Source organism: Scatophagus argus, chromosome 9 (genome assembly GCF_020382885.2).
Source record: "Scatophagus argus isolate fScaArg1 chromosome 9, fScaArg1.pri, whole genome shotgun sequence".
NCBI classification, from domain to species: Eukaryota; Metazoa; Chordata; class Actinopteri; family Scatophagidae; genus Scatophagus; species Scatophagus argus.
In genome coordinates, this window is record NC_058501.1 from 24,549,968 (window position 1) to 24,564,107 (window position 14,140).

At 45.2% G+C, this 14,140-nt stretch overlaps 1 protein-coding gene across 2 annotated transcripts in view; it reads left to right on the top strand.

Moving 5' to 3' along the window:
- bbs9 (Bardet-Biedl syndrome 9) overlaps window positions 1-14,140 on the top strand; it is a 124,051-nt gene that overhangs the window by 58,551 nt on the left and 51,360 nt on the right. For both annotated transcript variants that reach the window (XM_046398926.1, XM_046398927.1), the window contains exon 19: window positions 12,176-12,358. In XM_046398926.1, the coding sequence (XP_046254882.1) occupies window positions 12,176-12,358 (183 nt within the window). The remainder of the gene's footprint in view (window positions 1-12,175; window positions 12,359-14,140) is intronic.

Below are 14,140 nucleotides of genomic sequence, written 5' to 3' on the forward strand. Positions count from 1 at the left end.
TTAATTACAAGTGGAGAGTCTGAGAACATCTTAACAGAAGCAACTAATATGTGACAGACATTTTCTGTTCATCATAAAGGCGGGTTTATAGATTATTTTAATAGGCTAAATTCAGTTTGATAAACATCATCCTCCTCTTTTGTGGCTTCTTCTCTGATCACTGAAATTTCAAACACTTCAGCCTCGTGACAAAGCAGCCTGTCGGCAGCCAGCTAAAACACTGTGGCTTCCTCATAATGACATGAAATCGTGTCTTTTAATTCTCAAACCACAAGCTTCGGCTGATTGTTCAGGAAGCTGTCAGTGTCGGTATTATTTGCTGTTATTTATTAAGCTGGTTCGATTGTTTCCTCGTTCAACAGCAGTAAAGGACAAACCACTGATGACAAACTAATGGACGGAGGCTTGTTTATCTGTGCTTCTAAACAAACAAGAGATTATGAAACCGTATACGGATGTTTCATTTCATACGGCTGAGTCGTCCGGTCCTGCTCCTCTGGCTGCACAGACAGCATCACGCTCACTCCGAGTCCGAGGATGAAGCCGTCGCTTTCAGTCCCGATCAGGAAACCATCTCCGGGCGTCTTGTCGAGCGTCACGTTAAGGCTAAAGTCAACTTTAAATAATATCGACCCAGAAGAGCCAGAATAAATCTGCTCCCTGGAGCAGAACGCCTGCTGGACACACAGCTGGACTCACATCTGGCATTGCGTGAGTGAGTGTGTGATCGTGTGCACATGTGTGTATGTGCATACAGTAAGTGTGTATTCATGCAAACAACCTGCTGCATTTGTGTCGATGTGTTTTTTTCACTATCTGTGTGTGCACGTGTGCAACCTGGGAGGTTAGTGTGAACTGTTAATGACAGGCCAGGTTGTGTGTGTGTGTGTGTGTGTGTGTGTGTGTGTGTGTGTGTGTGTGTGTGTGTGTGTGTGTAATGAGTAGAGAGAAAGGCTCTGTGTGATTATAGGCCTTCTCTTAGGACCAGAGAGACTAAATATGGCTTCAGACTAAACACTGTCCCCACACACACACACACGCTCACACACCACACCACAGACCGCATACACATTGGCAACACACAGCACATATGAAGAGAAATGTCTGAAAATAACGTGAGGATATTTTTATGTACACACAGGACAGGCGTGATCTTCACCGTGTGTGTTTCAGTCACTGTGTGTGGACTCAACTCGTCAGGTGCTAAAACCCTTTGGTGTCATGTGGTTCCAGCATATTTAATTACAACTGCATATAATCTGAGAGAAAGAATATTAAGAGCATGATGGAGTGAATCAAACTCCATTGACACAATAATGATAACATTATGAAAAATGGGGGCTTATGAACAGAGCTGTGGACATGTGACTTGAGATTTGGCTTGGTTTCAGAGTGTCCATATGCTGTGTTGGTCCAAGTCTTCCGGTATGAAGTGGGCAACCCTTCAGCACTCTGAAACGCCGAGCGCAGCAGCTTCACTGCTGGACTGGAGTTAAACTCTGGTAAAACACTGTGACCTCATAAAACACGCTTTTATCCATAACTCATTTCCTAATTTTGACAAAATTTCAAACAAACGTCCAGCAGGACAAATTGACAGAAGTCGACATTTCATACGCTCGAGTTCAACTTCATTGTGACGGCACAATGTTTTGTGCTCTTTAGTCATTCACACTCTTTGGACTTACTGACTGTGAGGACGTGTTGCGTTCTTTTTTCAGCTCCTGCGAGTGTTTGCCTAAATTTCATTCACAGAATGGAACAAACAACACTGGGCCAATGGCATCAGGCAGCAGGCAGAGTAGCAGCTTTTTTGTGGCTTCGTCTGTGCTCGCTGGCTTTTCAAACAGTATTTCAAAGACCAACAGGAGCCAATCAGCAGACAGCAAGAGCACTAAAGCTTCCCCATCATGACCAGAAACCATGTTTGTTTGTTTGTTCTTCATGAGCCTGAGTCCACTTTAACAGGAAGTTGTTAGCCTTTGCTCGTGCTCATTTTCTCACCATTTTTCCTTATGAAGCAGCAAACAAAGAGGTCTGTGATGTGATGTGATGATATGCTGCTCTTGGGACAACAGGCAGGACCTGCGTGACCACACACCTTGAATGCATCTTTGAAGGACTCGGTCTTACTTTACGTAGAAGATTATTAAGATGGTGTGGAAAAGAAAATGTTAAAATACAACATCACTTTAATGATCGACATTCAGAGACCAAAGATCTGCGTCTGGGAAGACACCTGAGACCTAAATCATCTCTCTATGGCAGCGCGAGCCGCTGAAAGTCGAAATGTGAGAGAATGTGTGTGTGGCAGGCGTGTCGGTGTTTTCTTGCACCATTGAACTCTTCGACAGGCCAACTGAGTTCTTATATATTTTGGCTTTTGAGGAAGGTTTAAACCAAACACACACGCACACACTCCGCACTCGCAGCTGTTCTGGTGAAATGGGCCCTTGGGTTAAGTCACATCACATGCTATTAATACACTCTGGCTAACAGTGTGTGTCGTGTGTGTGCATGCAGTCTCTTTGGGAGGTTGTCTGAGTGTGTTTGTGTCAGGACTGATCGTGTGTGTGTGTGTGTGTGTGCAGCAGCCTGAACTGATTTAAGTGCCTTGCTTTAGGGCATAAGTGTGTGGTGTCAATGTATCTGTTTGAACTTTGACCCTGACGACACTTCCAAACATCTGTATTGCCCTCTTTATGAGGTGTGTGTGTGTGTGTATGTGTGTGTGTTTCAGACCTGTTTCCTCCTTCTCCACCTCCACGTTTGCTTTCACCTGGTCTGACCTCTCCATGCAGATGATGTGATGTAACGTCCAGATGTTTCTCATGCAGTTTAGCGAAACATTTTTACTGATATGAAGCACTGAGATTTTTTCACAAATGACTGATCCCACCTTTTCCCCACTGAAAACACTGACCTGAATGCAACAGGTTTCGTGTCCTGGATTTTCTCAAAGCATTCTGGGAAATGTTGGCAATCACTCAAGCTCATGCACGATGGGGCTGGTTCTCACATCGATCTGATTAGTTTAGTCACAGTCAGTGTTTAATGGTGTATTAGAATTTTCAGCAATGTATTTCAGAGAGGGAAAGTCATGAAATTTGATAAATATTTCAGGAAGGCAGCAGAATCTGTGAATCAACTTTAACACATTTGTTGCATCAAACCAGCAAACATAACAAACAATGAAGAGTTGTTTTTTTCTTTGAGGAAAAATTCTTTTCTTTGAGGAATAAATTCCTTAAACTTATTTATGGACTATCTGAACTACCGACAATTAATATGTCAGCTAACAGATTTGAAGCTCTAACTCTCTTAGCGCTGTAGCGCTGTGTCAGTGAAACCACCGAAATTCAGTGAGAAGTCTGCGTCTGTCTGTGCTGCCAGGTGTGAACTGTGAGCTGTCTCAAATGTATGTGTAGACACAATGTGGATATTTCTGGACACCAGATACTCTGTCTGATCAGGGCCAGAGTCTCCAGCCTCCCTCCAGAGCCCCCTCTGCTCCATCCAGCTGGACTCACCAAACCCGCTCATTATTTCAGCCCTGGGTGGGCCTGAACTCTACCAGCGAGTGTGTGTGTGTGTGTGTGTGTGTGTGAGGTCACCTGTGAGGTCAGCTCCCACAGCCCGGGGCTACCTGCAGCTTGGGACCCTGCCTGGGTGTTAATCCCTGCTTGTGTGTCACTATGGTGGGTCACACTCTGTAATTTAGTCCCCTGCTCTGTCTGGGGCCTCTGGGTCCTCAGGACCACCCAGCACACTGCAGCAAATACCAGCCTCAGCACGTGAGTGTGTGTGTGTGTGTGTGTGAGAGAGAGAGAGAGAGAGAGAGAGAGAGAGAGAGAGAGAGAGAAATGGAGAGAGTGTGTATGATTGGATTTTGGTTTTATGAAAGGTTTTTTTTTTGCCTGTGCTTTTAGATGTGGATGCTAGTGCGTGATATATTTGGTTTTTAAAATCTTGGTGTCCTAAAGACGGATGTCAACATCTGAACAGAGAGGTTAAAGAAAGAAACATTTTTTACATTTACATTTACATTTTTTTTATAGCTGTATTTATATAGGAAAAAAAAAAATTGTATTTCATGGGAGACTTAAACAAATCACTATCATCAGTTCATTCTCTCCTAATCAACTCAGTGTGTGTTGATGCTGTGTTTGTTGTTGATTTGAGACTGTGTGAATGGCTGTGTGTGTGTGTGCATGTGTGTGTGCGCATGTTGTGTACCGGTGTGCAGAGGTTTCATCCACCGGCGTGTTTGTATTTTCATCTGCCCATATTTCAGACTCTGACAACTGAAATAGAGACATATTCATCACGAGGGAGGGGAGTCTGCAGAGCGATGGAGGCAGGGCGGGTCTCTCACACACACGACCTATCAGCGGAGAATAAAGCTCTTTGTTCGTGACCGTGTGAACACGCGTGTCAAAGAAAAGCAGAAGGCCTCCCTCCCTCAGCCTCGCCATCCCAGAGAAAACACAAGAGTTCAGCCGGCTCTTTGACGGAGCCGGACAACCTCATAAATCACACCGTCGTGTTTTAGCAGCCGTCCGTACTGCTGAATGACGGCCTGTTAAAGCATCTCTGACAGCCTCAATTGGGGGAGGCGGTCAAAAAAGAAGACCTGACTTTATTTTTCTCACCAAAGACACCCCAGACACTTTCTCTCTTCTTGTATTTCTACATTTAACGCATTTAGCTCCTGCTCATCTTGAAGCGAGTCAAATGGTAGAATAAGCATCGATTTCTGAATCTCCAACATCCATTAATCCTGGTCAAAGAACCGTTCTGTGGAATTTAATATTCTCCAACAGGGAACGCACCCTTTTCAGCAGGTTAGTCCATGTGGCACCGTGGCTCCGGTGACGCCTCATCCGCAGATTTGGGCAGCAAAAAGAGACCTGATAAAGATCATATCAACATCATTCCAGTGTTTCTCTGCAGTTTCAGTGTCTGGATCTGCTGAATATGCCGCAGTCATGAAAAGATCTGCAGACGATGGCCAGTATTTTTCTGGTGCTCTGGTTCAGCCGTCATGCAAGGCTCATTTTAAAAAATGCATCAGGGCTAACGATGGGGTCAGTCACATGTCGTCACCAAGATAAAAGTTGTTTCCCCTTCGTTGTTCCCGGCTAATAATTTTCCTGAATCATAGTGAAACAATCACGAGACATTTTTAGCAGCTTTCTGTCAGTATTCTCATACTGTTTGTGAATACAGCTCCAGCAACATGTTGAAACTTTGCCTTTCAGCTTTCAGTTTGATGTTGTGACAGTGCTGTGGTTAAGGTCTGGTTAGGTTTAAGCACAAAAATCTCTTCAGAGGGGTTAGGAAAAGATCACACTTTGAAATACCTTGTTTTGTCAACACAAACATGGCAGGAAACTCTCCCAGCATGTGGTTCAAAATCTCCACTTTTGGTGCCATAGAGACGGCTGCAGAATGTCCCAGCGGTCTCCGAAATGATCGTGTTTGTTGACTGAAGTGGTCTTGAACAGCAGCCGTCTCATGCAGGTGATGAGAAAGCCAGTTCACGTACATGTTACCAGAGCGTGGCAGGACACGTTTTGCAGAAATGTTGGTGCGATATGTACAAAGTGACATGTTCGCGGCTCATGGGGTATGAACAGCTCTGACATTTTACTCTGACAACTGGCCTGAGAGAACTCACGAAGAGGAGCACAGCAGAAGATGGGAGAGGAGGGTGGAGGAGGTTGTGGTTATCAGCTCGGTGCGTTCCAGAGCTTTCCACAGCAGGTGATAAACCATCACAGGGTGGATCAGGTTGGGTTGCCAGATCCTATCTCCCCCCCCCTCTCCCTCCCTCCACACTCTGCTGAGACTCGAGTAAACAACAGCTTCTGATTTTACTTCTTTTACCGTCTCCATCTTATTTTCTCCTTCCATCTCCAGCTGCCTTCTCTACCTGCCGTCGTTTTCTCATTTCGTCTCTCGCTCCGTCCCGTCTGCTCTCCTCTCCTCCCATCTTATCAGTAGGAGTGTAGACAGACAGTGTTATCAGTATTGTGTGTGTGTGTGCTTGTTTTGACCACAGACAATAGTGGTTACTGTCTCTCTGTCTGCCTATCTGTCTATCACACACTGGGAGAAGAGATGCCCATCGCTCCATCACTTGTCCGCCAGATTGCTCTGTCTCCTCCGTCTGCCACTTGTTTATGTCTTGTTAAGTGCCATCCGCCAATCTTTCTCTTTCAGTTCACTCCATTTGGCTTTGTTAGCATGAACTTCATCAGCTTGAATGCCCTGCTGCCACAGCTGATTTGCTGCTTCTTTCTTCTAATGCTGCAAATAAACCAATTCCAAAACAAGTGAAGCATCTGAAACGTTTAATGAACATGTCATACTACAGCTGCTTTGAAAAACATGTCAGCTCTTTACTCTAAGCTCAAGCACAGTACAGGAGCAGGATACAACGCGTTTCGCTGCAGAATGTACGGACGTGTTGACACGGGAGGAGCTACATGAGTGCTGTGCAGCATTGGAAGGCCACTCTTTTCAGAAAGTTAAAAAGAACAACAGGGTTGTCATTACTTTCATCCAGCCTCTGGCAAATGTAGCCCCAAAGATATCTCATAATCTTACAGACTGATTGTCAGGAATATTTAAGCACGTTTAAGCTCTCCCAGGCTCAGTAGCATCGTGGGCTGTAGTGAACATTGTAGTATATTAGGTGTTACATTACATTCAGTCGTCAGTCAGCAGGTCACAGTGCACTGATGAGACACAACATCCAGCATGTTGGACACTGATGAACCAACACGCTGAGCATTCGGTGTCTCTGCTTGTGTATGAACTCCCTGAAACCCTTCATTCGGTCCTGCGGAGTGTGTATGTGTGTGTGTGTTAGTCATCCAACATGAGGAAATGGGTTCTGTGATTCTAGCCGTCGTTAAACTGGGACTCTAATTGGCTCTTTAACTAAGACACGGAAACAGTCTGAAAACTCACACACACACACACAGTAAGCCGTCTGTAGCACATTCATGTGACCCCAGCATGAACCTTTCTACTGTTTTCTTTACTTGTTTCACTTCACTTGTTTTTTCTTTTCTCCCCCCTCCACCTCTCTCTCTTTCTCATCCCTCTCAGTTCCTCTAAATCTCTTTCCTTCCTTTACACTTTCTTTCTTTTTGTCTCTCACTTTCTCTCCCTCCTTGTCTCTCACTCGTCCCCTTTCACTCGTCGTCCTCCAGGGAACGAGTGATGCGTTCTGCCACGTCGCTTTCTGCCAAACAGATTGCTGTCATTTTCCACTGACACAGATACACCACTCTGTGTGTGTGTGTGTGTGTGCCCTTGAACATCTTGTGTTTGTGTCTGCATATTTGTATGTTGTGTAGATATACCCGTTTCCATATGACTCTGTGTGTGTGTGTGTGTGTGTGTGTGTGTGTGTGTGTGGCTTGGAGTTCATCCATGCTTCTTGCTGTGGCTAACTGAGCAGGAAACATCTAATCTGTCGGTTCTGCGGCACACACACACGCACACACACACACACACACACACACACACACAGCTTTGTTTCTCGTCCGTGTCGCCGTCATTTTATCCGAGGATAAAACTCTGGCACCGACTCGATTTGGTTCGCTCGTTTCATTCTTCAGCCACTTGCAGCCATGTTGACTTTTCCTAACTTTCACTCGACAGGAGCTCATTTGTGTGTTTGTCTGCACACTTTCTGTCTTCTCCGCTGATGTCTAAGCTGCTCAACAGCTTCAGGGCTTTGCTGTCGCTGGTACGAAGTCATGAATCATGAAGTCACCCACACCTAATAACACTGCAGCTCTTCAAAGGCAGACTGGCGCTGCTTTTACACCAAATTATTTCTTTACCCGTCATTTTTACTGGTGAGAGCGTCTGTGCTCTCCTGGGCAGCCGCTCAGGCCTCAGTAGCACTTAGTTCCAGGCTTTGTGGCCAAAGTTATGCTAATTTGAACTTTGGCGCAAAACCTGCTGACCTCCACTTTGTCTGTCCGGTTGTATTCTGGCACTGATAGCAGGTGGAAATCATGATGGAGAGAATTTTACTGTACAAGCTTTTTGTGTATCTCTGATATTGTGGAGCTGCAGAACACCTCCTTCCAGTCCCCGTCCCCCCCAAGTGAAAACTCTCAAGTATGGCAGGAAATAAAGTCATTAAACTGTCACCTCATTATACTGACCAAACATGTAACACATGTTTTTTAAAACAAATGATCTGCAGCAAATTTGTGTTAAATGGATGCAGTTTTAGGAGGCTGGTTTGTGTGAGACTTGAGTCCAGAAAACTGACTCAGTTCAGCCAGTTCAAGTCAGGATATTATGAGTCAAATACGTCCAAATAAGTCCTGGGTAGCGTTTGTGCTCTTACCGCAATGTTGTCATTAACTGTGATGTTTTTGCAGTGTTTTGTGAGAGATGTTTAATGTGAACACACAGCAACAAAGGCTCCCCTCAAACCTTCAGCCTTTCCTGCTTCCTGATTGGTTCTTTTTCAAGCATCTTGTTGGAGCCACCAAACCTCCTGCGGTCCACCAACTAAAACTACTCCACATCACCACAGCCACATAGTTTGTGTGTGCGTGCGTGTCTGTGTGTCATTTGTAACTCCAGGAACTATAGAAAGGTTAATCTTGATCTCAGTCGCAGGACTCACGTCCCACACACCCCGAGTCGCACCAGGCTTTAAAACGCCTCCTTTGAACACGTCTGATCAGAGTGAGGGTCGGACACACAACCTGTACCCAGGAGAGCGGAGTTCAGGTCCCGTGCGAAACCAAACGTCTAACGAGGTCTCTAACCACGTAGTTTTTGTGTCTAAACATGTTTAGAACATGTTATAAAGGCTTTGTCTGTGTTGATCTCGGCTGTGCTGGTTTCTGTGATTTGGGTGGAATGAAGGATGGATGGATGGATGGAAATGAAGGAAAAATCACAATCGCTTTTTCCATCACATTTCAGCATTTGTATCTTTTGAAGGCTAATGTGGCTGATATGTAAACCAGGTTTAAGTGTGTAACATACACACTTATATACATGTGTGTATGTTGAATGGAGTCCTTACTTCAATGCAGATGTGCCAGGATGTCGTGAACCCAACAGCTTCTACTGCAGGTTGTTTAAGGTCAGCAGCAGGTCAGCTACTGTGTGTGCATGTATGTGTGTGTATGTGTGTGCGTGCGTGCATGGGTGTGTGTGTGTCCAGGCTAAATGTGTCTTTGTGTTCTCTCAGCTGGCATCAATCAGAGTGTGTGTGTAGCTGAGCTGCTGCCAACAATGGAGCCCTTCACTGGGCCTGGAGCCTTTTATCAATACACACACACACACACACTTTGAGAGACTCCAGGGGTACAGAGTGTGTGTGGAGGTGCAGGAAGTGGTATATGTGTGGCGTGGTAGAAACTGTGTATGAGGATATCAAGAATTCACATGCTGGGAGTTCTGGGTTTCGTGTTCCTCTTTGAGGTAGTGCTTATGTCTTTGCGAGGACCAGTTTTACACCTTGGGAGTCACTTTCAGAGAATAGGTGAACATATTGTGAAAGTGGTGCTTATTTTGGGAAGTGGATCTACATTTCTTCTTTTGGCTGAGGGGGTGTGCTTGTCACGCTTACCGGCTTTAAACAATTACAAAAATAGGCCTTCATTAAACAGGAGAAGTCACACTGTAATCACAGCGCTTACAGAAGGGACGTGTTTGAATGAATGTGTTAAAGTAGCATAACTTTGAACCCTAGTAACACAAGTGAGCGGTTTACTGGCTTTGACCAGGAATTAATTGATGAAGGTTTGACGTGATCGAGCCAACAATCTGATGGCTGATCTGATGAGCATTCAGCACACACCTGAAGGACTCTGCTGCAGCCTTTGGACAAGATTAGACTTAATCTTCAGGTGGAACTTTGGCAGGTGTTAGCAGTGAGACTCATGGGCTCAGTGATGAATTAAGTCTGTGAGAGTCCAAAAGCCTGAATGTGTAAGGATCATGTGTTCATTGATTGGTAAGTGTGAGTGTGTGTGTGTGTGTATGGGGGGGCTTACCTGCAAGGTGTGAGTGACATGGCACGCATAGCTGACCTCAGCCGCGAGTGAGAGTAGGGGAATTTTGGGGGTTACCACGGAAACCAGAGGAAGTAAATCGGGGTTTCAGCTCCGACTGTTTACATCTTTGTGTGCAAGTCTGAGAGGAGCCACTCATTCTCATGTACCTATGTTTGTGGTTTAGTGTTACACAAATCAAAACGGCTTACTCTGGCAGCTTGCTCCTTAACCCTGGAGCACACACACACACACACACACACACACACACACACACACACACACAGAGTTCACTTAAGAGTCTTCCATCTCTGTTTTTGCAGTATCAAATGGTGAGCGCTGAATCCATTTGTCAAGCAATCTGCTGGCGTACGTTGGCACTCAGGCCTGCAGATCACTCATTTATCTGAACACACACTCGTCCATTAGTCCCAGATCTGCTTTCACCTTTTCTTTTTCTCTCTGTCCGTTCATCTCCCTCCTCCTCCTCCCTCATCTCCCGTTTCTCTTCATCCGGCTTGTCCTTTCTTGTTGTCCTCGTCACCATCCTTCTTGCTCTGTCATCACTCGTTCACGCCGCTCCACTCATCTCCACTCCCCTGTTGTTGTAGTGATGGAGAGGTTGACCCCTGGCTGGAGGTCAGAGTTCACCTGGTCCCACCACGCCTCATTCGTGCATTCACTGGCTCTCGGTTCACCAGCTCTGAGCTGTGTGCTTAAGTAAAACCTCAGACAACTTAAGCTCCACTTGTGCGGCTTTTCCTCATCTTCATTTCAAAGCGAGTATTCGGTTTCTGTTTGCTTCTCTCTATGGTTCTGAACGTTTTTGGACAAACATGCGATCGGAGCATGAAAATGCTGCAGTTTCTAAGTGGAGGTCAACCAAGTGTAAGGGAAAATCATCAGAGCTCGCTTTCAGGCTTTCAGAGCCAACGTAGAGTGAGCAGTTTGTCTGAGCTGCTCTGTGTTCCATACAGTTCCAATAAGTTTTTTCATATCTGCTCGCAGTAATATATTCACCGATTGGTTGGCACTGATCAGAGATGCAGTGACTCAGCATTTTTCAGAACCGGAAAGCTCTGCCCTCGTACTGCACTGTCTATGATTTTGATGTGTCACTGTATTGATCGGAAATGTCACTGCTTTAAGTCCAAACTGAATCTAAATCCACCTGAAAAGAGCGCAGATTTAATTGTGCTACATCTTTTGTTTCCGGCTCCATGTTGTGTTCTGACCTCGCATTCCCATCCCTCCAACGTGCTCTCTCCACACACAGCTTTAACTTTTTATTATTATTATTCCAAAGCGTAAAGCCAAATCTAACTTTGCAGGATCAGCTGTGAGGTCCTCATGACCACACGTGTCTTAAAAACAACATGTTTTGATGAAGTTGTTCAGGGTGAACTGAAGCTAATGTAAATGAGGGTCAATCAGCCACCTGACAGAGCGGACTGTGGCCGTAATGAAGGAGCTGCGGACCTGATGCTCATAACACTGTTTACACAGGTTGTGCAGTCATCACTCTGAGGATAAATGAGTGTGTGGTGGGGAAAGTGCCCTCAGTCAGACGGCGCTGACCCAAAGATGATTCACGATTTGTTAAGATACTATGCTACATTTTCAATACACGAATGTGTTTTGTTTGTGGTATTTTTAGTGATGAATGCCGCCTTCTTGTGAAATGAGGGAACATATGCTGGGCTTCAAAGTTCAGTGGGGTGAGGGGCTGCAGATAAATCCTGAGCTCCGATACAAAAAGACATCACCTGGAAAGCTTGCACATAATTTGCGATTCAGCCTGCAGGGGCTGGCAGAGTGGAGTGAAAATATAAATAAAACTTCATTCTGGGAGGTGGAGGCGGCAACCCAACACATTTAATTTAGCTCATTGGTAAAGTTTCTGAACTTTATTTACCAAGGTCAAGAATGAGCAGAAGTTGCTTTAATTATTTATTTATTTTTATTTTTTTACAATGTTAAATTGTGAAAATATGACTAAAAGAGATGATGTGATATTTATTTGAAAGGAAGTGTTAAGCAGTTCATCAAGACTCAGTGATACTTTCAGTTTAAGCAGAAAGAAGCCTTTAATCCCATGTTGGACATTGACCAAGTCCTCCCTCCTGCAGGTGATGGCGCTGGCGGAGGCGGCGGAGGAGAACCGGGCGCTGCTGGCGGAGGCGTTTGTCCGCCTGCGGAGCGCCACACACCTGCTGGTGCTGCTGCTGTCGCTGTGGCAGGGCCTGACCCCCGACCAGACCTCCATCCTGGAGGCCACGCTGCTGCCGCTACTGCAGGACACACCGCAGCTGGTACACACACACACACACACACACACACACACACAGGAGGCCGTTAACACGTCAGTGTCTGTCCATCCATCTGCAGCCTGCTCAGGAAACACAGCCTTAAACACACACTCTGAAAACTTTTAAAATGCACTAAGTACTTCTGGTCCCTGAGGAATACACACACACACACACACACACACACACACACACAAACACACACACTTTCTCAATCACACACTCAGTCTCTGACACTCAACACTCACCTGTCAGCTCTGCGCTGAGAGTGTGTGCTGTGGTACATGTTTATGATTTAAGCATTAAAGAGGTTTGTGTGTGTGTGTGTGTATGTGTTTGAATAGACAATACAGTCACAAATACACACATGAGGTCAAGGTCACAATATGTCTCAGGGTGAGTGGATGACATACTGGTCTGTAGTCAGCCTCTGACTCAAACTGACTGTGTGTGTGTGTGTGTGTGCGCGCTGCAGGGCACTCAGCTCCGTATAAACAGTCATGTTGACAGAGCTCCTCCATTTGCTGCAGTCAGACCACGAAAGATTTCTCACCCCATAGAGACTCTGAGTGCGTGTGTGTGTGTGTGTGTGTGTGTGTATGTGTGTGTGTGTTAGTTTTTCCACTGCTCTGATCAATCCCCACAACTTCTCATTACCACTCAGTCTATTTCCAGCCTCCTCTGACAGACCCACGATACACACAAACATCTGTGTCATCATAAACAACAGTACATTAAATGTCTTACAGTGTCCACACACACACACACACACACACTGTAGACAGGAATAGGTTCAGAGGGTCAGTTGATGAGCCTCAGGGGACTCGGTGTACCTAAGTGTGTGTTTGTTCGTGAGTGTGTGTGTGATTGTAAATGGGATTAATGGCATTAAGTGAATTAGCAGTAATCTGGGTCGCGTCCACAACATTAAAACAAACAGGTGCACTGACGAGCTATTTTCAGAAAACACAGCAGACTCTCCAACTACATGCCGAGAGAGCTGGTGACACAGTTACACACGCACACGCACACGCACACGCACACACACACACACACGAGCGCGCACACACACACACACACACACACACACATTGTTTTTTTGTTTTTTCTTCAGTACAAACACTGAAATGAGCAGTCAAGTCAAGAGCCCCCACTTCGTTGTGCTGATGTACAGATAGATAGATAGATAGATACTTTATTGATCCCGAGGGAAAACTGTACGACTGTACAATGACAACAAAAAAATAAAACGTAGTGATTGGTGCTCCTGATGCAGCTGTTCTTCCTACAGTGTTTTTAATACATCAGTAATGAGGGCATAACATTAATTCACGAATTCCAAGTGAAGGCAAAACCTCATCTTCACTCAGAATGGACATGCTCCGTGTCACCAGGTGAGGTCATTCCAGGTGATTGCACTTTGTCCTGTAAGAGAGCATGTTGTCAGTGGAATTAAATCTGAAGAATGTTGTGGACGAGAATAAAGCCACACAAGAGCTGGATTAACGGAGGAGAGAGAAGCGTTAAAGGAGTGAGGAGGAGGAGGGACAGACTGAGTTCACTCGCACTGCTCTAAACACTCATAAACTGAGAGATTTATTCATTTATTGGTCAATGAATTAATTAATCCTTCCTCAATTCACCATTAATTTCAGGTGAGTCGTTCATCATCCAGCCGTTCAATCTGTTATAGTTTGATTAGATTCATCAATTTGGCATTAAAATATCGTGGATTACGACAGCTGGACATTAAGAGGACACTGCTTAGAGTGACTGCAGCATTCAAAC